The 24,553-nt window shown below is 48.1% G+C and overlaps 1 protein-coding gene across 4 annotated transcripts in view; it reads left to right on the top strand.

Moving 5' to 3' along the window:
* The first annotated feature begins 2,346 nt into the window (after nucleotides 1-2,346).
* The window catches only part of C5H16orf70 (chromosome 5 C16orf70 homolog), a 1,028,424-nt gene continuing 1,006,217 nt past the window's right edge, over nucleotides 2,347-24,553 (top strand). The window contains exons 1-2 of one of the 4 annotated variants that reach the window (XM_030203715.1): nucleotides 2,347-2,432; nucleotides 3,639-3,771. In XM_030203715.1, the coding sequence (XP_030059575.1) occupies nucleotides 3,708-3,771 (64 nt within the window). In that variant the 5' untranslated portion in view covers nucleotides 2,347-2,432; nucleotides 3,639-3,707. Of the gene's footprint in view, nucleotides 2,521-3,587; nucleotides 3,772-7,083; nucleotides 7,161-24,553 lie in introns of those variants that run through there. The other 3 variants (XM_030203714.1, XM_030203713.1, XM_030203716.1) reach the window with 3 other exon arrangements.

Consider the following 24,553-nt stretch of genomic DNA (forward strand, 5'->3'; position numbering starts at 1 on the left):
TGTCGCTCAGTTCCCTTAAAGTCCAGGTGGCGGCTCTGGCTTGCTTCAGGGGCCGCCTGAAGGGTGCTTCCCTGGCTTCGCAGCCAGATGTGGTGCGCTTTCTCAAGGGAGTTAATCACCTGCGCCCTCCTCTGCACTCAGTGGTGCCTGTGTGGAATATCAACCTGGTGCTAAGAGTATTGCAGAAGCCGCCTTTTGAACCCTTGTCAAGGGCATCTCTGAAAGACCTGACGTGGAAAGCAGTCTTTTTGGTGGCTCTCACTTCAGCCAGAAGAGTTTCCGAGCTCCAGGCGCTCTCATGTCGAGAGCCTTTTCTGCAGTTCACTGAGGCAGGGGTGACTATTCGCACAGTGCCTTCCTTTCTGCCCAAGATTGTTTCTCGCTTCCATGTGAATCAGCAGCTCTGTCTCCCTTCCTTTCGTAGGGAGGACTACCCAGAGGAGTACTCTGCTCTTAAATATCTGGATGTGAGGCGAGTCATCATCAGATACTTGGAAGTGACCAATGATTTCCGGAAATCGGATCATCTGTTTGTCCTGTTTGCAGGTCCTCGTAAGGGTCTGCAGGCTGCTAAGCCTACAGTGGCAAGATGGGTCAAGGAAGCCATTGCAGCGGCTTATGTGGCCGCAAGGAAGGTGCCGCCTATCCAGCTGAAGGCTCACTCCACGAGAGCTCAGGCGGCCTCGATGGCAGAGGCCGGATCCGTCTCCTTGGAAGAGATATACAAGGCGGCAACTTGGGCTTCGGCTCATACATTCTCCAAGCATTACCGTTTGACGGTGGCTGCACGGGCGGAGGCCCGGTTTGGAGCTTCAGTGTTGAGGTCAGGGATTTCAATGTCCCGCCCTGGGTGAGTACTGCTTCGGTACATCCCACCAGTCTATGGATTGATCAGCTTGATGATATGGAAGGTAAAATTATGTATAATCATACCTGATAATTTTCTTTCCATTAATCATAGCTGATCAATCCATAGCCCCTCCCAGATATCTGTACTGTTTTTATTCTGGTTGCATTTCAGGTTCAAGTTTAGTCTTCAGTTACTTCAGAAAGACTTCGTGTTCAAGTTTTTTCACTTGGATTCTTCAAGAGTTAAGACGAGTTTGTGTTACAGTGAGCTGCTGCATTCCTCTCCCCTCCGTTTTACGGGGCTGGATTGAGACTTAAAATTCTGCCGGCACTCCCTCCCGCTTCGTGCGGCTGTAGGGCAGCTTTGTACCCTTCCCGCTTCGGCGGTGTTAGGGTCAGTCAGCTCCTCCCGCGGTTGCGGTTGCAGGATAAGCCAGATCCCCCTGCATCGGCGGGTGTGGTGTCCCTCCCCCGCTCCGCGGGGATGAGCTGGACGGATTCCCCTCCCCCACTTGTGTGGGGATGAGCTGGGTTAATTCCCCTCCCCCGTTTCGGCGGTGGTGAGCTGGGCAGAGTGTCCCTTTGTGGGTGTAATTCTCTAAGTGCTGAGTCCTGCGGATGGAGCTTTGATATCGACATACTGAGGAGTTTCCGGCAGCACATGACCACATATAGGGAGGCAAAAGTTTGCTCTCTATCTCCACCTGCTGGTAGATGGACACAACCCACCAGTCTATGGATTGATCAGCTATGATTAATGGAAAGAAAATTATCAGGTATGATTATACATAATTTTACCTTGTAAGTGTCCTCTGCAAGGGAAAAAGGAGAATCGCTGGGTGGGTGGCTGGAGGAGGGGGGGGGGGCAGGGGAGAGAAGAGTATCGGTGGGTGGCTGGAGGGGGAGCTGGGGAGAGAGGAGACTTGCTGGGTGGCTGGAGGGGCAGGGGACAGAGGAGACATTCTCACCCAGCAGTCTCTCTCTCTCTCTCACTCACACACACACACACACACACTCACACACATACACACTCCGAGAAAAACCTTGCTAGTGCCTGTTTAATTTGCGTGAGAAACGGGCCTGTTTTACTAGTTCTCTTGTAGGTTTTTTTGTAGGGCTGGGCCATCCAATAAGCAGTTAATTTGTTTATCCATCGTTCTCCTAAATTGAACCCTAAAGCGATCGCTAATCTCTATCAACTTTTTCCATATCTGCTACAGAAGCTCCGCACCCTCCGGTCCAAATCCTTCTAGTCGTATTTCGATCTTGAAATTGTTTATAAATATATCATGATACAGGGATAAGAAATGCAAAATACAAGGAATAATCAAATAGTCATATCAAAGAATATAACTATGTAAGTGAGAAGGTAAAGGAGGGGGGTTAGTCGTGTTTCAATAGCCAGCCAACCACCACCCATGCTCTCTCGCCTCTCACGCGCGAACAACCGCCGGCGCCAACCACGTTGAACGTCTTTCATTTACGGCAGTCGTAAAGGCTTCGCTTCACAGCAAGCAGAGCAGACTGTGTCCTTATATAAAACTAAACTGTGGAGGGGAAAAGAAGGTGTTGGTTCGATGCTTGTACGTTTATGAGGAGAGGAGAAGGGGATTGTTGTCTATAGCCAGTTTACCGGTCGACCAAGATTAGCATTCTGGGACATATTTTATTGTATGTTTTTTTTTTTTTGTTTCTGTTAATTGCTTGCCTGTGTCGTCTGCCTCTCTGTTATTACTTTGCTTCTTGGGTCCTCGAATATGAGGTTTTTATTATCCGCTGAGAGAGTCCTGTCGCTCTCTCTCTCTCTCTCTCTCTCTGTGGATATCTTTGAACTTTGCAAAAATAGTGTCAGTTTCGGGGATTGTTGTCTTCCCAAGCTTTAAGAAGAGGCCTTTTTAGCTGATCCTGTGTTTACTCTCGAGAAATAAGTACGTAGAGAACAGACGGAAATAAGTTATGTTTTCCTCTGCTTTCACGCTTTACATGCGAAATTCAAAGCATGTTTTTTCGTAATAAGAAAGGCATTGAAGACAAATTTGCGATTTTTGTTAAGATTGAATTATCCCTTTTTTTGTTTGTTTTTAATGTATACTTAGAATCCTGGAAGAGCTGGATTTTAAAATTTTTTGCAGATCCAAAGTCATTTTTTTTTTGTTGAATCAGTATAAGATTTATTTAACAACAACAAAAAAGTCTAGCTTCTATGGTATTCTGATGATAAATTAAAAAATATTTTGCACAGAAGTTTTTCACCCTATTTGAACATTTTTTCTGCATAGTTGCACAAGTACTTCCTGTTACTTTTTAATTTAGTGGAGTAATACTGGGTGGGATAGGGATTGCCATAACAGGCATACTTCTATATTTTAAAACTTGCTTATGCCTTGAAGAAAAACATCAACAGGTCAGGTGTAAGTTTCTGAAGGTAATTTGTCAGATTGGTGTAAAAGGTATGAACATTTATGTTGTATAGGTCTCATTTGACATCTGATTGAAATCTTACATACAATTGCATTGTTGGATAATTGGTTCAATAAAAAAGTTTACCATCTGCTAGTCCTGCGTCTGGAGTTCTAGGGATAATTAATATTTATTATTATTAGCATTTATATCCAGTATACTTGATACTTGACCAACTTGGAAAAGGGAATTTTTACAAGTTTTTCTTCTCTCTCCCCCCCCCCCCCCCCCCCGAAATTCCCTTTATCATTTGTATCCATTATACCAACTTGGAAAAGGGACGTTTTACAAGTTTTTCTTCTCTCCCCCCCCTCAATTCCCTTTATCAGAGCACAAATTCCAGCTGCAAATATATTGTGACCAACTATTGCTAGTGGATCCTTGCTCTCGACAAGCCAATGCTAGATCTGGAAGTGGTGCCAGAACGCTCCCTTGGGAATGAACAATGGGAATTCACTTTAGGTAAGAGAGTAATTTTATGTTCTGTGCATGAGTTTCTCTTATTTTTTTCACAATTGTATACTTTTTCATAAAAACAATAAACTTTCTGCCCGATGGTGGCACCAAGGTAGCAGAACTTCTGCTTAGGTAAGTGCTATTGTCTAGGCCTTACTTGGATTTGCAGCAACATTACCAATATAATGCTACAGAAAATTTCTGTAGACCATACCTGGGAGGTTGGGGCGAAGACAGGATTTATCCAAATACTGTGATATTCAGAGCAAATTAGAACAGGTTTTTTTTTGTGTGTGTTGTAGGTTGCCTGGATGGCCATCTGCATACTGGCACTGAATATCGCTTGTACTTGGATAATGGCACCGGCCACCTCTATACCTTAAGTATCCAGAACACCGAGTAAGAGGTAGAGAGGAGTAGCCTAGTGATTAGTGCAGGTGTTGGTTGTCACTTAGGCCCAGATGCACAAAACTTTAACGACCCTTTAATGACCCTCTAACGAGGAAAATTTGAAATGTAGCATGCATTAAAGGCCATTTTCCGACGACGCTAGCAGCTAACGTAAACGGAATGCAAACGAGAAATTAACATTGAAATGTGGACAATTTGGAATGCACTAACCATACCGATGATGGCAATGAATCATTTTCCGTGAGAAATTTAACGTCAGCTCAGACATGTCATTAAGGCCTGAGCTGTCATCTCCCCGTTTCCCCCTGCACCATGAAAATCCAAGCTGGCATGTTTAAAAACAAAAGTGAGATAAAAAAAACACTTGGCTTCCCCCTTCCCTCTGCATAAAATAAAAAATGAACACAAAATCGAAAAAGGATCGGGAGGGGGCAAAGGCGGGCCCAGGAAGAACAGAGAGAGACGTTGGAGGAGGCAGCAGTGATCGTCGATCAGCTGTTCATCCCGTGCAGTGCCTTCACACAGAGGTGAGAGGCGCTGCGCGGGCCAGTAAAGCGGAGGGGGTGTCCGGTAGAGGAGGAAGCGGCGGCGACGGTGCGGAGGATGCTGGGAGGCGGAGCTATGGGAGAAGGAGTACAGAGAGAGACAGGAAGGGAGGGGGACCGGGGCTGCTAAACATTTTAGTTTTGTTTTAATTTTTTATTTTATATGAGCAGAAGCGGGGAACAGCGTCGACCTCGGGGGGGGGGGGGGGGGGGGGAAGGCCGTCCATACAGGACGCTTCTGACGAGTGCCTTTGCCCCCTCCTGATCCTTTTTCGATTTTGTGTTCATTTTTTATTTTATGCAGAGGGAAGCGGGGAGTCACTGTTTGAGTTTTTTTTGTTGTTGTTGCTGTTTTGGACGTTTGTGGCATGCACAGAGCAGCCAGCATAACGCTTGGCTGCTCTGCGCATGCTTTAGGGGCCGATTACCGACGGGGATTACGAATCTTTGACACGTACTTTTGAGTACCGCACTGAACATGTGCGACTTGTTTTTTTGCTGCATGCTTCGTTTTTTCAAATTCGTTAAGGACTTTAACGTTTTAGATTTTTTTTTACGTATGGTTGATGCATCTGGGCCTGAAAATCCAGGTATGTCTTTAAACTGAATTTGTAGTTTTCTTAGTGTTGTCAAATTATGACACAAGTTCAGGTATCTGGTTTTTAAACTAGATATGAATTATGTATCAAGATTTCTGAAGGTGAAACACCCTTTCTCAGGTCTGAAGACAGAATAAGCAAAATATATCTTTGTCTGTTTTCAGTAGCGTAGGTGCTGCATGACATTTATTCTAATCAGCTTAGAGACTGACTGAAACCAAATTCGTGGCCAAAATCTGTGGCTTGATTTTTTTTTGCTTGGATTTGAAGCTGAAATGGGAAAATGACCAGCCTGAGGGAGGATGTGCCGTGACCCACAGGATTGAGGAGTGCTATGGCATCATCTGAGCCTTCTCTGCCTCCTTGGAGGAGAAAACCTCCCCCAGAAAGTATATCCTTTCCAGGTTTTGTTTGTGAAATGGCTCACGCTGGAAACAGGAGAAACCTTGAGCAGAACTTTTTGAGGTTCTTGACTATGATTCCCCACCAAGAGAGGGTATTACAGTTCCTCAAGTTATGAGAATATCATGCCTGGTTGTCCACTGAGAAAGCTCAGTTACTCACCTGTAGCAGGTGTTCTCTGAGGACATACTACTACTACTATTTAACATTTCTAAAGCGCTACCAGGGTTGCGCAGCGCATCAGGCATATATTCTCACAACATACCCACCTCTCTTGGAGTTTTCTTAGATTTAACACTGTACTGCTGGTCCTGTGCTCATTCATTTGATGGGAAGGCACCCGCATATGCACGGTGGGGGCACTAAGATTAAAGTATCAGTACACTTTGGCAGTGTCTGCACTGGGCTCTGTCGGATGACGTTACCCATTTGTGAGAATATATGCCTGCTGTCCTCAGAGAGTACCTGCTGCAGGTGAGTAACTTAGCTCTACAGTTGAGTAACTTTCTTTCTCCGAGGATGTGCAGGCCGTTGTATTCCCACAGCTGGGAATCCCTAGCTACCAGGCTCACCGAAAACAACTATCTAAGACAATAGGGATTTGAAACATCGAGACCTGAAACTATGCTGTGGCATGCAGCCTGGAATAGAACAAAACTGGGCCTAGGAGGATGGAGTTGGATTTTAGACACCAAATAGATTATGCAGGATTATTTGTCCGAACTGGCTGTCACGATGGGTGTCCTGCTTAAGGCAGTAATAGATTGTGAATATGTGCACAGATATCCATGTTGCAGCTTTGCAAATCTCCTCTATGGAGGCTGACCTCAAGTGAGCTACTGATATATCCATGGCTTTAACATTATGAACCTTGACATGACCCTCGAGTCAGCCCAGCCTAGGCATAAGTAAAGGAGATGTAATTGGAAATTGTTCATTTGGCGATGTCTTCCGCCATCCGGTTTGGGTCAAAAGAAACAAAAAGCTGGGTGGACTGTCTGTGGGCTAAGGTAGAAGGCTAAGGCTGAGAATCTAAGGTATGCAGTACTCTCGCCAGGATGGGCATGTGATTTTGGAAAAAATGTTGGTAGATTGATTGACTAAGATGGAACTCTGGCACTACCTTAGCAAGGAACGTGTGTGTGGAGAACTACTCTTGTTCTGAAACTTAGTATAAGGTGGATCAGCTACTAGTGCCTGAAGCTCACTGACTCTGCGAGCTGAAGTGACCACACCAAAAACACAACTTTCCAGGTCAAATACTTCAGTTGAGAGAAATCAAGTAATCAAGTGGCTCAAAAGGATCTTTCATCAGCAGGGTGAAGACACAGCTGAGTTCCTGTGACACAGTTGGAGGTTTGACGGGTCTTTGTCAATAACCTACTCGCATGAAGCAAACAACTATTGGCTGTAAAGAGATGGGCATACGTCCAGTATGGTGAGGATAAGCACTAATTGCACTTAAATGAATTCTTACAGAGTTGGTTTTCAAACCAGACTCAGAGGTGCAGGAGGTATTCAAGCAGTTTTTATGTAGGGCAGGGGAGGGGATCTAAGGCCTTGCTGTCACACCAGACAGCAAACTTCCTCCACTTAAATGGGTAACACCTCTTATTGGAATCTTTCCCGGAAGTTGCTTTCAACATCCAAGTTGTGATAGCCAGGGTGGATGCAGGAGATATCCTTCGTTCTGCGTGTTAAGAATAGCCATTCTGGGTCAGACCAATGGTCCATCTGGCCCAGTATCCTGTTTCCAACAGTGGCCAAGCCAGGTCACTGTACTTGGCAGAAACCCAAATAGTGCCAATATTCCATGCTACCAACCCCAGGGCAAACAGTAGATTCCTCATGTCTGTCTCAATAGCAGACTATGGACATTTTCTCTAGGAATTTGTCCAAACTTTTTAAAACAGATACGCTAACCACTGTTATTACGTCCTCTGACAGAGTTCCAGAGCTTAACTATTTGTTGATTGAAAAATATTTCCTCCTATTTGTTTTAAAATTATTTCCATGTAACTTTTGGATCAAGTAAAAAAAGTTGATTCACTTCTACTCATTCTGTATCACTCAGGAGATTGTAGACCTCAATCATATCTCCCCTCATCTGTGTCCTTTTCCAAGGGGAAGAGGTCTAAACTCTTTAGCCTTTCCTCATTTGAGAAGAGTTCCATCCCCTTTATCATACTAGTTGCTCTCCTTTGAACCTTTTTTTAATTCCGATATATCTTCTTTTGAAGTAGTTCCCTAATAATTTTTAGCATCCCCCACATCAGAACCAGCCTGCCCAGTCAAAACTGAACTGTAATGATTTTGCTGTATACTTTACCAACAAAATTAAAAGTCACCACCTAGGGGAAGATGCACTAAAACAATCGTTATTGTCCTTCCCTTACCGATTCCTTAGTGAATCGGTAAGCAGCAGGAATGCATCAAGGAAACAGAATGCAAATGAGTTGCTCATTGTAGCTCACTTGCATTCTCTATTCCCTCAGAAGCCGGTCGAGCATGCGCAGAGCAGCCAAGCATTATGCCGGCTGGTCTGTGCATGCCAAGGATGTTCTTTATGGATGTCCATTCAAAAAAACAAACAAACAAAAAAAAAAAGGACGTCCCTGACGAGCAGGAAACTTGTCAGCAGCCTGAACCTCAGAAGAGAAAGAGTGCTGAAAAGAGCCCCAGTTAATTTAAGTGCTACTGCTCTTCGCTTGTGTAACATTTTTATTGTTTACTGCTTTGCATGTTAAAGGCAGGCTTACATCAGGCAATTAGGAAGGACTTCTGTGAAGAAAAAAAACATCCAAGTGCTCGTCAGGGACATTTAAGACGAGCTGGACGTCTTCCTGCAGCTTTTGTGATGGGCGTCCTTCTTGGACGTGTTTTTCCTACCTGCAATGTTTTCAGCTTGTGCCCCCTCCCCCCCCACATGATCGGAATGTGCGAGGACGTCCAAATCAAAACTTTTTGGAGTCCCTCCCTCCAGGTCTCTCTCGGCCAATCCCAGCGCGTTTAGCTGATACTGGTACTTAGGGGGACAACTGAGAGGGTAAAAACTGTACAACAGGCATGGACGCTGTTCAAAAATACCATCCTGGAGGCCCAGGCCAAATTATTCCACAAATTTGGAAAGAAAGACGGAAGTCCAAAAGACAGCCGGTCTGGTTGAAAAGTGAGGTGAAGGAAGCTATTAGGGCTATAAGAAATGCCTTCAGAAAATGGAAGAAGGAACCGTCTGAAATAACAAGAAGCAGCATAAGGAGTGTCAAATCAAATGCAAGGCGCAGATAAAGAAGGCCAAGAGGGATTACGTAAAAAAGATAGCATTAGAGGCAAAAAAGCATAGTAAAAATTTTTTCGGTATATTAAAAGCAGGAAGCCGGAAAAGAATCGGTTGGGCCGCTGGATGACCGAGGGGTAAAAGGGGCGATCAAGGAAGACAGACGTAGCGGAGAGATTGAATGAATTCTTTGCTTCGGTCTTCACCGAGGAAGATTTGGGTGGGATACCGGTGTTGGAAATGATATATTTCAAGTGGATGAGTTGGAGAAACGTACTGACTTCACGGTAAACCTGGAGGACGTAATGGGGCAGTTCAGCAAACTGAAGAGTAGCAAATCTCCTGGACCGGATGGTATTCATTCTAGAGTACTGATAGAACTGAAAAATGAGCTTGCGGAGCTACTGCTAGTGAAGCAATTTATCCTTAAAATCGAGTGTGGTACCGGAAGATTGGAGGGTGGCCAATGTAACACCCATTTTTAAAAAAAGGTTCCAGGGGAGATGCGGGAAATTATAGACCGGTGAGTCTGACGTTGGTGCCGGGGAAAATGGTAGAGGCTATTATAAAAACAAAATTACAGAGCACATCCGAGGACATGGATTACTGAGACCGAGTCAGCACGACTTTTGTGTGGGGAAATCTTGCCTGACCAATTTACTTCAATTCTTTCAAGGAGTAAACAAACGTGGACAAAGGGGAGCCGGTTGACATTGTGTATCTGGATTTTCAAAAGACGTTTGACAAGGTACCTCATGAAAGGCTACAGAGGAAATTGGAGGGTCATGGGATAGGAGGAAAAGTCCTATTGTGGATTAAAAACTGGTTGAAGGATAGGAAACAGAGAGTGGGGTTAAATGGTCAGTATTCACAATGGAGAAAGGGTAGTTAGTGGGGTTCCTCGGGTCTGTGCTAGGACGGCTGCTTTTTAATATATTTATAAATGATTTAGAGATGGGAGTAACTAGCGAGGTAATTAAATTTGCTGATGACACAAAGTTATTCAAAGTTGTTAACTCGCGACAGGATTGTGAAAACTTACAGAAGGATCTTACGAGACTGGGTGGCTAAATGGCAGATGACATTTAATGTGAGCAAGTGCAAGGTGATGCATGTGGGGAAAAAAGAACCCGAATTATAGCTACGTCATGCAAGGTTCCACGTTAGGAGTTTCGGACCAAGAAAGGGATCTGGGTGTTGTCATCGATAATACACTGAAATCTTCTGCTCAGTGTGCTGCTGCGGCTCGGAAAGCTAATAGAATGTTGAGTATTATTAGGAAAGGTATGGAAAACAGGTGTGACGATGTTATAATGCCGTTATATTGCTCCATGGTGCGACCGCACCTTGAGTATTGTGTTCAATTCTGGCCGCCGCATCTCAAGAAAGATATAGTGGAATTGGAAAAGGTGCAGCGAAGGGTGACTAAAATGATAGCGGGGATGGGACGACTTCCCTGTGAAGAAAGACTAAGGAGGCTAGGGCTTTTCAGCTTGGAGAAGAGACGACTGAGGGGAGACATGATAGAGGTATATTAAATAGCTAGTAAAAAAGGCCCGTTTCTGAGAGCAATGAAACGGGCCCTAGCAAGGTATTTGTTTTGTGCAATGAATGTTTTGAAAGGGATTTTGTGCCAGGGTGGCCCCCCCTCCCTCCCACCGACCCAGGTGCACATGTGTGTTTGTGTGAGAGAGAGTGTGTGTGGGATTGAGAGTGTGTGCCAGTGTGTGCACCCTCCCCTAGGGTGGCCCCCTTCCTTCCCTGTGTCCATGGCAGATGGAAGTGTGTGTTTGTGACTGAGAGAGAGTGATCGTGTGCGAGTGTGTTTGTGAGAGAGAGAGTGTGTGTGTGTGGCAGGGTGTCGCCCCTCCCCCCTCCACTCCCTCCTTCCTTGCCTGCCTGCCAGTGAAGGGGAGCCATGTCAGTGCTGCATAGCATGGTAATCGTCTGTTGTGTGTGAACTGGTGGAGTAAGGAGTGGGCCCCCCCTTCCCTCCTTCCTTCCCTGCCTGTCTGCCAGTGAAGGGGAGTTATGTCACTGCTGCATAGCATGGTAGCTGTCTGTGTGAACTGGTGGAGTAAGGAGTTTAGCTGTGTGTCTTTATGGTTATGGCTAATCCTCTGTTCTCTGGGAAGTGTTGGAGGAAGGTGTGCACTTGTGGGCGTTTGTTTGTTTTACCTAACGCCGGTGCATTGTTTTCGGTGTCGGCCTCGTGCTCCTCGGTGGGCTCCCTCCCTCCCACTGCCATGATGAAGCTGGCTGGCTGGCTCCCTCTCTCCCACGTTGTGTCTGTCTGTCTGTCTGTCTGGCTAGTTCTTTCATTCGCTCCCTCCCTCCGACGTTCAGGCTGCCTGCCTGGCTCCCTGCCTCTTATGTTTTGGTTGTCTCTCCCTTCCTGTGATGATCAGTATGGCTGGCTCTGTCCCTGCTGTGGTATGGGAGGGAGCGGGTGTGGGTTTTGTTTCTTCGAGTGTTTTGTTTTTGTTACATTTGTACCCCGCGCTTTCCCACTCATGGCAGGCTGAATGCGGCTTACATGGGGCAATGGAGGGTTAAGTGACTTGCCCAGAGTCACAAGGAGCTGCCTGTGCCGGGAATCGCACTCAGTTCCTCAGTTCCCCAGGACCAAAGTCCACCACCCTAACCACTAGGCCACTCTTTGTCATCGCATTGTGACGTGAGGGCGGGGCAGGCACTCATGGTGGAAAACTGATCTACACCATAACCAAGTACTTGGAATGCTGGGAAACTTGGCCTCATAGAACGTTGGAGGTGCGTTTTATATAGAGAGATGAGTGGAGTGGAACAGGTGGATGTGAAGCGTCTGTTCACGCTTTCCAAAAATACTAGGACTAGGGGGCATGCGAAGAAACTATAGTGTAGTAAATTTAAAACAAATCGGAGAAAAGTTTTCTTCACCCAACGCATAATTAAACTCTGGAATTAGTTGCCGGAGAATGTGGTGAAGGCGATTAGCTTGACAGTTTAAAAGGGGGTTAGACGGTTTCCTAAAGGACAAGTCCATAAACCGCTACTAAACGGACTTGGGAAAAATCCACAATTCCGGGAATAACATGTATAGAATGTTTAAGTTTGCCAGGTGCCCTTGGCCTGGATTGGCCGCTGTCGTGGATAGGATTTGAGTGTAATAGAGGTTTATTTAGAGTGATTTTAGTGATAGTGAGTGTAAGGTGGTGAGTGTGAGAGAGAAGGTGTAATTGGGGAGAGTTGTTTTAGAGTTTTATTGAGTCTGAAAATTTTGAGTATCTGTTGAGGGAATTTCAGGGTAGCGGGGTTTAATTGAGTAAGTGACAGCCAAAAGGAAGTATTGTGAATGTGATAGGAAGGGTTTGTATGGAATAAAATAACAGGTGAAAGGGAAAATCTTGGTGAGTTGTATGATTGTATGGGTGTCACATCCTTCGCTCCCTCAGGCTGCTCCTCTGCGGGAAGCAAGGGCCGGGAGGAAAGTTCTGCAGCCAGAGAGGACTTACCCGACGGTTCCCCGGATGGCCGGCTATCTCGAGTACAGTCTGGGCCGAGCCGGTATTCCTTGCGGCGATGGCCGGCCATTTTAGAACCGCGGCCGGGCCCGTAGGCCGGCGATCGCGGCTTCCAGGCTCTCAGTCGCCGGCTACGGAGTCCGCGCTTGCACTAGCAGGGAAGATGGCACTGAGACGCGATGGCCGGCGTCTTCTCCATTTTCGGGCACGGGAACCCGAAGCTCCGCCTCAGAGGGACCAGATTGGGATGCCGGTGCTGTAGCTCCGCCTGAGAGGCCGAACGGAACCAACCAGAGGGATTTCTTCAGTAGCCGGGTTCCGATTGGCCGGCCATGTCGGCTGGGGCTGGGCGGCTGAATGCTGACAGTATTTAAGGAGTGGGGCTGAAACAGGATGTTGCTTCAGGTTCTGTTTCCCGAGGCCAGTCTTCGTGTGCTCCTGTTCTCTGTGCGTTCCCTTGTTTTCCTGGTTTGACCTTTGGACTGTTACTGGACAACCCTGATAGCTGCCTGCCCTGACTTGTTGCCTGTTTTTGGACGACTCTGTTAGCCGCCTACCTTGACCTGTTGCCTGTTCCTGGACTTCTCTGACTTTCCACCTGCTCCCTCCGCTCCCGGTTCCAGTGCTGGGTCAGTCCGTCAACCCCGCGGTTCCGGAAGTCCCATTGGCCGCCTGCAGCTGGGGGCTCAACCCTCGGTGAACGGTGGTCGCCGCGGGTGAACACTTGGGGTTGCACAGCTGTCCTCTGAGGTCCTTCGGGGCCTTACGGGACCTAAGGGCTCACTTTTCTTCCCAGACCAGACAATGGGAAGTAAAGGAATAGAATGTTGGTATCAGTGCTGATAATGGAATGTTGGGAGTTATGCAGCAAATGAAAAGTTATCAGTCACTCTTTATTAGCTGAGGGACATTTACAACACAAAAAATAATTAGAATAGGCCTGGATAGTAAGGGATTTTATTTAATTTTATTCTAATAGAGTTATCTGGCCACAGTATTTTTGGTAAATATTGTCCCCTAGTTGAAAACATTTGAAAAAATTGAGGAAGTGAGGGTTTTGCATCCATTTTAGTTTATTAAGAGAAAGGTGTAGGAGGAAGACCTGCATAATAGAGGACAGACGAGTTCCAGAAGATGTCACGGGCCCCCACGCAAGAAAGTCTTCACGTCTTGCCAGAGGAAAACCTAACTTCAGCAGCGAAGTGACTTGGTGGTAAGCACGAAAAATTCTGGGAGCACAAGAGGCTAGGATTGGTTAGGAGAAACTAAGAAAAAGGGGTTACTTACCTTAAATTCCGGGAATTTTGATGAACTTGACAATATACCTGTAAGAGAGAGAACCCCCCCCCCCCCCCACAAAGAATCAAACTCTTAAGGGTTATAGAAAAGAAGGAAAAGAGAGATTCTACTTTTAGTTAAAGAACTTGGTGAACCGAAGTATAAAACTTACCTGATAACTGTTTTACTGATGTAAGAGGTTCCTGTAAGGAAAGAAAGAAAATAAGAAATATTTAGAAACATAATACGAATTGATACATAATTAACTTTTGAGTTGTTGGGAAAAATAATATCTTTGTCACTTTTACAATAAAGGGGAAATGTCTTTAAATAAACTTTTTATATTGTTTCAGGAAACCAAATTTTTACTTATTGCCTCCTAAGAAATAGGGAGAAATCCTGAATTTAGTTTATATTTCCTCATCTATCCTTCGAGGCTAGGTGACGAGGTTAGTTTTTGTGGTCCTCTCCCCATTCCTGGGTGCTGGGTTCCGGAAAAGCTGCCATGACTACTGACATCAGACTAACCGGAATCCTGCTTCTATCTTACATCACACCCAGGTGTGAGGGGGCGGAGCTACATATACACATTCGGGTACTAATTTGTTCATCTGTATTCCGTTTTGTTAGCTGCTACCGTGATCGGAAAATGGCTCGGAGAAGCATTTAGTGCATGCCACAGTTTACTACTTGCTCGTTAATGGCTCGTTAAGTTTAGTGCATCTGGCCCCTTGTCTCCAAACTCTCCTCCTTCTGACACAGACATATGGGACACTTTTTTAACCCAATAACAGAGGAGAGCCTTGACAAAATTCTAAGAGACCTTTGACCTGCTCCCTAGACCCCTGCCCATTAAAGATAGTGTAGCAGGGAAGTATGAGCCTCATAGAAGGCACCACAAAAATCGTGAACTCCTCTCTAATGGGCAACTACAGCATTAAAAAAGGCAGTGGGGCACCCTTTGCTAAAGAAAAACAAACTTGACCAGGACAAATTTGAAAGTTACCGGCCATTATCCAGTATCCCATTTCTAGGAAAACTTATAGAACAAACAGCCTGAATTCAACTCAGTGATTGGCTAGAAGAGAGAAACTGGCTAGATCCATGCCAATCTGGATTCAGATCCAGTTATGGAACAGAAACGGCCCTCCTATCCCTAATAGATGGATCTTCACAGAAACCAAGAAAGGGGATTTGCCTTGTTAGTACTGCTAGATTTCTCACCAGCTTTTGATGTGGATCATGATATGCTAGCCCGACTGGCAGAAACAAGTATCAATAGAACAGTACTTGCTTGGTTCAGATCCTATCTATCACAGAGTCAACAGTCCGTAATGTTTGGCAGCACTTCATTGCCACCATGGGAACTGACCTGTGGGGTACCTCAAGGATCGATGCTGTCCCCTCTTCTTGTTTAATATTTACCTCAAGCCACTAGCCGAGCTGTCGATGGACAGCTACATCTACGCTGTTGAAGTGCAGCTACTGATAAACCTTTTTAATATGACTTCCTACAGCCCTGAATAAACTGATTCCCTATCATCAAGCCAATCAATCCATAGACTGGTGGGTTGTGTCCATCTACCAGCAGGTGGAGATAGAGAGCAATCTTTTGCCTCCCTATATGTGGTCATGTGCTGCCGGAAATTCCGCAGTATGTTCTCTATCTCAGCAGGTGTGTGGTCACACAGCAGCAGCTCTGGCTAGGTCTCCAAGCCTAATTGTTTAGGTTTTGTTGAGGGCTCTTCGTGAGCAAGTGCAAACCTGGTGGTGCCAGGTCCCTCCTTTTCTCCCCCCTCCCACTGGCTAAGTTAAAAAAAAAAAATTTTAAACGTTCAAAAAGGACGTCCATTTGCAGCTGCTCACTGGAACAAGTCGTCGCTGCTCGGAGCAAGAAGCAGGTAATTTTTACCTTTTACTAGCGGGCAGGGGGTTCCTCGAACGGTCTCCACGTGGCTATGGCCTCGGATGGCAAGGGCGCGAAAAGACGCACACCGGAACGCGTTCGCGCGCCTAGCGGGGAAGCGGGGGCTCGAAGGTAGAGTCGCCCTCTTTGGGCGCCCTTTCGGAGCCGGGAGAGTTAACCGTTTTTTCCTCCGGCGCGGCGGCCTTTCCCACCTTAGGTGCCCATCCCCCGCTGGCTACCCTCCCGGTCGTGACCGGGCACGCGGCTTGGTCGTCGTCTTCTTGGGCCGCCCTCGAGATGGGAGACGTTAACAGCTTGGTCGCCCTTGAATCGGGCGACAGTAAGAAGTCGGCAAAATTAAAACGCCCTTCTTCCCATGCGGCTCCTCGGAGTTTTGCCCTGGACGCCATTTTGGACGCGCAACACACCTCCCCCCCCCGCTACTGGGAGCGTAGATGGAGGGTGCCTCTAGGGCCGCGGCACAGGCTGCAGAAATGCACAGACTGGGGGGGGGGTTCTCCCCTCAGTTCATTTTGCTGCTGCATCAGGCTTTTCTTATGCAGAACACTGCCCCTACTCACCTCTCTGATCGGGGCGATGAGGCCTCTATGCTTAAGCGCCCTCGGGTGGCTCTTACACCCTCGGGGGACTCGGTCTCCTCTGACGTGGATGACAGCAGCGTGTCTGAGTTCTCCCAGAGATCCTTAGCGGAATCTATGGAGGAGACTGATCCTCGCTCGGATGGAGCGGATGACCCCTCTGCAGCGCGGCTTTTTCGCTCAGAGGATTTGCCCAACCTGCTTGTGCAGGCCATGAGCATTTTGAAGATTGCCTCTTCGGAGGAAGGCTCTCTCTCAGCTTCTACTGGCTCCGCCATTATGCTGGGAACGAAGCGCCCGCCTAGAACCTTCCACGTTCATGAAGCCATGCAGACCTTAATTTCAGCGCAATGGGATGCCCCTGAGGCGAGCCTGAGAGTAGCCAGGGCTATGTCCCGTCTGTACCCCTTACCTGAGGGGGAACTGGAAGCCTTTGTCTGGCCCATGGTAGATTCCTTAATCACTGCCGTGACTAAGAAAACGGCGCTGCCGGTGGAAGGTGGCACTGCCCTGAAGGACGCCCAGGACAGGAGAATTGAGGCGGCCTTAAAGTCGTCCTTTGAGGCGGCCGCTCTGAGTTTGCAAGCCTCGGTTTGCGGCTCCTACGTGGCTAGGGCGTGTCTGACTGTTTTGCAGCGGGCTTCCCCCTCGGACCCTTCCTGGAGGGCGGAATGGCCGACCCTGGAGTCAGATTTGGCCTACTTGGTAGACTTGCTGTATGATGTTTTGAGAGCCTCGGCCAAGGGTATGGCTCAGACAGTCTCTGCGCGGCGGTGGCTCTGGCTTAAGCACTGGTCTGCTGACCATGCCTCTAAATCTCGCCTAGCCAAGCTGCCTTTTAAAGGCAAGCTGCTGTTTGGGGACGAGCTGGACAAGATCGTGACGGAGCTGGGTACGCCCAAGGGCAAGAGGTTGCTGGAGGTCAGGACTCGGGCCGGCAGTGCCCGTCCTGGTTTCTCTAAGGGCCGATTCCAGGAAGCCCGTCGGTATCGCCCGGGCAAGTCGGCCTCCTCTGCCTCCGCTTCCTTCAAACGGAACGTCTCCCCCAAGCAGCATTCCTTTCGTAGGGACCGCGTCCGGCCCGCCCCCAGGGTCGCGTACCCAATGACGGGGACCTGGTCCATGGCCCAGTGCAGATAGGAGGAAGGTTGTCCTCGTTTCTGGGCGAGTGGACCAGGGTAACTTCAGACGCTTGGGTTCTGGAAGTCATCAGAGATGGTTACAAGCTAGAGTTCTTTCGACCCCTACGAGACGGGTTTGTAAACTCTCCTTGCAAGTCTCAGGTCAAAGCAGCTGCCGTGCAGCATACCTTGAACAACCTGATCCGCCTGGGCGCGGTGGTCCCGGTGCCAGTAGATCAGCTTGGCAAGGGGCGCTACTCCATTTACTTTGTGGTGCCAGAGAAAGAAGGCTCTGCTTGGCCTATTCTTGACCTCAAAGGAGTCAATCGGGCCTTGAAAGTTCGGCACTTCCGGGTGGAGACCCTCCGCTCCATAATAGCTGCGGTGAAAAAGGGAGAATTCCTGGCCTCCCTGGACATCAAGGAAGCTTACCTACATATTCCCATCTGGCCGCCTCATCAGCGCTTTCTGCGTTTTGCAGTGCTGGGCCGACACTTCCAGTTCAGAGCCCTCCCGTTCGGGTTGGCTACGGCTCTGTGGACCTTCTCCAAAGTAATGGTGGCCATCGCGGCCTACCTCCGCAAGGAGGGAGTGCAAGTCCATCCCTATCTGGACGACTGGCTGATCCGAGCCCCTTCCTATGCGGCGTGCGGGAGAGCTACAGACAGGGTCATTGCTCTTCTGAGCTCCCTGGAATGGGTCATCAACTGGGAGAAAAGCCAGCTGCGCCCGACTCAGTCCCTGGAGTATCTGGGAGTTCGATTCGACACCCAAGTGGGCAGAGTGTTCCTGCTGGACAACCGGAGCGTCAAGCTTCGGACCCAGATGGACCAGTTCCTAGCCTCCTCTACTTACATAAGTACATAAGTAATGCCATACTGGGAAAAGACCAAGGGTCCATCGAGCCCAGCATCTTGTCCACGACAGCGGCCAATCCAGGCCAAGGGCACCTGGCAAGCTTCCCAAACGTACAAACATTCTATATATGTTATTCCTGGAATTTTGGATTTTTCCAAGTCCGTTTAGTAGCAGTTTATGGACTTGTCCTTTAGGAAACCGTCCAACCCCTTTTTAAACTCTGCTAAGCTAACCGCCTTCACCACATTTTCCGGCAATGAATTCCAGAGTTTAATTACACGTTGGGTGAAGAAACATTTTCTCCGATTTGTTTTAAATTTACTACACTGTAGTTTAATCGCATGCCCCCTAGTCCTGCTCTTCGGGCTTGGGACTATGTGCAGCTGTTGGTCTCCATGACGGCCACGATGGAGGTGGTGCCCTGGACCAGGGCTCATATCAGACCACTACAGCACTCTCTTCTGCGGTGGTGGACTCCAGTTTCAGAGGACTACGCCGTACGCCTTCCTTTGGATCCAGCGGTGCGAAGGGCGCTGAGCTGGTGGCTGAGGCCAGGCAAGCTGTCCGCAGGAATGCCTCTTACGACCCCGGAGTGGGTTGTCGTCACGACGGACGCCTGCTTGATGGGCTGGGATGCCCACTGCCTGGGACGGACAGTGCAGGGGCTCTGCTCTCCTGCAGAGACAAAATGGTCCATCAACCTCCTGGAACACCGAGCCATTCGGTTGGCGCTTCTAGAGTTTCTCTCGGCACTGATGCGGAGGCCTGTGCGGGTCCTGTCGGACAATGCCACGGCTATGGCCTATGTCAATCGCCAGGGAGGTACCAGGAGCGCCCCTCTAGCCAAGGAGGCCATGAAGCTATGCCTGTGGGCGGAAGCGAATCTGGAACAACTGTCTGCGGCCCACATTGCGGGAGTCATGAATATCGAGGCGGACTTTCTCAGTCGCCATACCTTGGATCCCGGAGAGTGGCAACTGTCTGCTCGGGCGTTCTTGGACATCACAAAACGCTGGGGCCGGCCGAGCCTGGATCTGATGGCGGCGTCGGCCAATTGCTGCGTTGTTTCAGCAGAGGACGGGACCCTCAATCTCTGGGAGTCGATGCTCTTCTCCAGCAGTGGCCGGCACAGGAGCTTCTCTACGTGTTCCCGCCCTGGCCCATGATGGGCAGGGTGCTAGGCCAGGTGGCAAAGTATCTGGGCCGGGTGATCCTGGTGGGTCCGGATTGGCCCAGACGTCCCTGGTATGCGGACTTAGTCAGACTCTCGGTGGGCGGCCCTCTGCGGCTGCCAGCGGAGCGGGGCCTCTTGCATCAGGGTCCCGTGGTGATGGAGGATCCCTCCCCCTTTGGTCTTACGGCCTGGCTCTTGAGCGGAAGCGGCTGAGGAAGAAGGGCTTCTCAGACAAGGTCATGCTGAGAGCAAGGAAGCGCTCTACTTCTGCCACCTACGCCAGGGTTTGGCGTACCTTTGTGTCGTGGTGCGAGGCAGGCTCTGTATCGCCCTTCACGGCTCCAATTTCTTCAGTGTTGGCATTTCTGCAAGAGGGGCTGGAGAAAGGCCTGTCGCTCAGTTCACTGAAAGTCCAGGTGGCGGCTCTAGCTTGCTTCAGGAGTCGCCTGAAGGGGGCTTCCCTGGCTTCACAGCCAGATGTGGTACGCTTTCTCAAAGGAGTTAATCACCTGTGCCCCCCTCTGCACTCGATAGTGCCTACGTGGAATCTCAACCTGGTACTACGGACCTTGCAGAAGCCGCCGTTCGAGCCCTTGCCAAGGGCATTGCTGAAGGACCTGATGCTGAAAGCGGTCTTCCTGGTGGCTATCACATCAGCCAGAAGAGTTTCCGAGCTCCAGGCTCTCTTGTGTAGAGAACCGTTCCTGCAATTCACTGAGGCAGGAATATCGATTCGCCCAGTGCCCTCCTTCCTGCCCAAGATTGTTTCTCGATTCCATGTGAATCAGCAGCTTTACCTACCCTCCTTTCGTAGGGAGGATTACCCAGAGGAGTACCCTGTGCTCAAATACCTGGATGTTAGACGGGTCATCATCAGATACTTGGAAGTGACCAATGATTTCCGGAAGTCGGATCACCTGTTCGTGCTGTTCGCAGGCCCTCATAAGGGTCTGCAGGCATCTAAGCCTACAGTGGCACGTTGGGTCAAGGAGACGATCGCGGCAGCTTATGTGGCGACAGGGAAGATTCCGCCTATTCAGCTGAAGGCACATTCTAATAGAGCACAAGCAGCCTCTGGCGGAGTCCAGATCTGTCTCCTTGGAAGAGATTTGCAGAGCGGCTACTTGGTCGTCGGCTCATACCTTTTCACGACATTACCGCTTGGATGTGGCGGCTCGGGCCGAGGCCCAGTTTGGGGCTTCAGTGTTGCGTTCAGGGATTTCCATGTCCCGCCCTGGGTGAGTACTGCTTCGGTACATCCCACCAGTCTATGGATTGATCGGCTTGATGATAGGGAAGGTAAAATTATGTATCATACCTGATAATTTTCTTTCCCTTAATCATAGCCGATCAATACATAGCTCCTCCCAGATATCTGTATTGTTTGTGTTCTGGTTATATTTCAGGTTCAAGTTCAGTCTTCATTTCCAGTTCACAAGGACTTCGTGTTCAAGTTCTTCCAATTGAAGTCTGTTCGAGTTGAGACGATTTTGTGTTACAGTGAGCTGCTGCTTCCTCTTCCCCCCGTTTCGGCGGTGGCTGGATTAATAACTAAATTATGCCGGCACTCCCTCCTGCTTCGTGCGGCTGTAGGATAGCTTTGTATCCCTCCCGCTTCGGCGGTGTTAGGGTAAGCCAGTTCCTCCCGTGGTTGCGGTAGCAGGATAAGCCAGTTCCCCCCGCATCGGCGGGTGTGGTTTCCCGCCCACCGCCCCGGCGGTGGTGCGCTGGAATATTTCCCCTCTCCCGCTTCGGCGGTGGTGAGCTGGGCAGAGTGTCCCTTTGTGGGTGTAATTCTCTAAGTGCTGAGTCCTGCGGATGGAGCTTTGATATCGACATATTGGGGAATTTCCGGCAGCACATGACCACATATAGGGAGGCAAAAGATTGTTCTCTATCTCCACCTGCTGGTAGATGGACACAACCCACCAGTCTATGGATTGATCGTCTATGATTATGGGAAAGAAAATTATCAGCTATGATACATAATTTTACTTTACTGTCTAACATCAATTCAAGAATGGGTTAAACACAACAAACTTTGCCTAGACCCAAGGAAAACTAAACTTCTCTGGGTCCCTAACACAAGTGGACACCTACCTGATATCAAAATCTCTTTTTGGAAGTACTAACTCCCCCTCAAATCACAAGTCAGGAACCTTGGATTACAGTTAGATTCAACACTTACTCTGATCCCTGAATCCAAACAACCTTCTGCTTCTACTATTTGCAACAACTACGCTGCCTCTCTCCTTACATTGAGCAGGCAAATCTTATCCCAGTTGTGCATGTCATGATAACATCCACGACTGGATTACTGTAATGCACTCTACACTGGTCTGACTACAAAGGATCTGCAGCAGTTCCAGTTGACTCAGAATTCTGCAGCAAGACTAATACAAGGTTGCAAGCGATGTGACCACATCATGCCATCTTTGCAAAACCTTCACTGGCTACCAGTGCAATTCAGGGCTAAATTTAAAACTAATCTTCAAGGCCCTTAAAGCAAAAGGCCCCTAGTACTTGAAGTACAGGATCACCTTCTGCATACCTCCAAACACACTAAGATCCTCCCAAGGAGTATACCTAACCACACGCTCTCCAAAAGATATTACCCGCATGTGAGCCTTCTCCAGAGTAGCTCTCACACTCTGGAATGTACTCTGAAATTCTCCACTTAACATAAGACTATTTCTACTTCAAGAAGCAGGTAAAAACTTGGGTTTTTAACCCTAGCTGAGATATTTAATCACTTCTCTGACCTCATGTGCACCTTTCTTTAAAGTGGATGCCTGCAAATAGGTGGGAAAATGTGGGATACAAATGCAACAAATAAATTAGTCCCCTTATTTTCTAACTCCTCTTACTCTCATACCTATCTATATGCTTCTTCTTTGCTTATCCTTGGTCTTTCCCAGTGTGGCATTACTTATGTACCCTACGCCAGTAGTTCCTAAACCTGGTCCTGGATGCACCCCAGCCAGTTATGTTTTCAGAATACCCGCAAAATGTTCATGAGTGCACTGCCTCCACTACATGCAAATCCTCTCTCATGAATATTCATTGTGGGTATCCTGAAAACCTTACTGGCTGGGGTGCCTCCAGGACCAAGTTTGGTAACTACTGGCCTACACTATCGATTAAATTGCTTTTATTACATATTGTATTGACATTGTAATTAGTATTCTATGCCATATTTTGTATTATCTGAATATTTCTACTGCTCTAATTGTCTATTGCTTATGTTTGACTTTCTCTTATACTGTACACCGTTGTGAGTGAATTCCTTCAGAAAGGCAATAAATAAATATCTATTTTTCTATTAGCGGAATATGAAAGCAAGTAACTATATTCTCACAAATGGGTGACTCTGATCCGTGTTGCTCGGTCCGGCATTTACTAAAGCTAAATGAGAGTTTTGTGGAGCGCGAACGCCTTCCTGCCCGTCACGCAAACGTGGTCTTCTCAGTTCTTTTTCTGCATGAGGAGAAGGTGCTTTTTCTTATCTCCTCATTCACTCGGTCTTAGAGTGCTATATTTTTGTGCTTTACGGCTATTTTTTAAATTTCTTAATTGTGTTCCTGTTGTTTGATCCTCCATTTTCCTTTCTTTTAACTCCATTAGAGTTTTTCTGCCTGGTTTTATGTTTTGTTTGTTTTTCTTTGTCATCAGGCTGCTTTTAGGCCCTGACTGGCCAGAACTTTCTCTTTCCTTTTTCCGTGCCTTACCCCTTTTTCAGGCACCATTGTGTCGTTTAGTTTAGGCGACGACGATTTTCCGTCCATGTCCACGAAGATTCCCAGTGGTTTCCAAGCTCTGTACCTGGTGCAGTCGGACAATCTCTGGGAAGGACAACCATTCTTGGTGTCTGCAGTGTCTTGGGCCCAACCATAGCCCTGCTAACTGTGTTCTCTGTTTTCACATGAAGAAGAGGACCTAGCTTTCCAGAGAGGCTTAATGAGAGAGGATTTTTGGAGCCAAGTCTGGTTCATTGGCTTCGAGGTTGGAGATGTCGGTATCAACCTTGAAAATCACACTGGGAGCAGTGAAGCATCAAGTGGGTCTCCAACTGCCTCAAGGTCTCCTGTGCGGGATCGTCCATTGTCGAACCCGACCCTTAGGCAACATGAAGATTCAACGTTGTCCTCGTCGGTACCGAGGAGCCTTGGTGACATGCTTTTGGTTGAAGGCCAAGATGCATCGTCATTGGTCACCCTCGACACATGATGCTGGGAGTTCCAGGGTGTTGAAGGATTCAGCACCCGAGAAGCATCAGTGCCAGGAAGATCGCTCCCCCTACTTGTATGGAGGGGGAGCGATCTTCCTGGCACCTGTCTCCTAGCAGACGAGATTCTGCTCCTGCGTCGACCCCAGCAGTTCTGCAACCTGCTCCTCAACTAGCACCCTAGTTTTTCCTGGTGTCTGCCCTCGATGAGCGCATCCGGGTCTCGTTCCCTGAGCTGCTGGATGACCTTATAAAATGGTATGCATTGGCATCGGGGGGTGCTTTCCCTCCCTGCCTCCCATTGTGGCCCTTCTTGGCCCTCAGCCTGCGGTGTGGCCTCTGATATTGGCACTGCTTGCAGCCCTGGTGTCGATCGTCACCCAAGCCATCCCTCCCTCGACAAGTGGAGGAAGCTTTGCTGGATTTGAGACTGAAGTCAACTTCTCAACACTGCTCTTGAGGACATGGTTCCTCGTCACTGAGGAAGATTCGGTCTCAACAATCCCATTGGGAGGTACTGTTCGACACTGAAGAGGCGTGCTCATGGGGTTCAGAGGCGGATCCTAGGTACTTTTCTTTGGTCAAGTCTTATGGGATTCCCTCTGAATCCTTCATAAGTACATAAGTGTTGCCATACTGGGATAGACCGAAGGTCCATCAAGCCCAGTATCCTGTTTCCAATAGTGGCCAATCCAGGACACAAGTACCTGGCAAGTTCCCAGAACAGTGCAATACATTATGCTTATCCCAGAAATAAGTAGTGAATTTTCCCAAGTCCATTTTAATAATAGCTTGTGGACTTTTTTTTAGGAAGCTATCCAAACCTTTTTTAAACCCCGCTAAGCTAACAGATTTTACCACATTCTCTGGCAACGAATTCCAGAGTTTAA

This window comes from Microcaecilia unicolor, chromosome 5 (assembly GCF_901765095.1).
Source record: "Microcaecilia unicolor chromosome 5, aMicUni1.1, whole genome shotgun sequence".
In the NCBI taxonomy this organism is placed as follows: domain Eukaryota; kingdom Metazoa; phylum Chordata; class Amphibia; order Gymnophiona; family Siphonopidae; genus Microcaecilia; species Microcaecilia unicolor.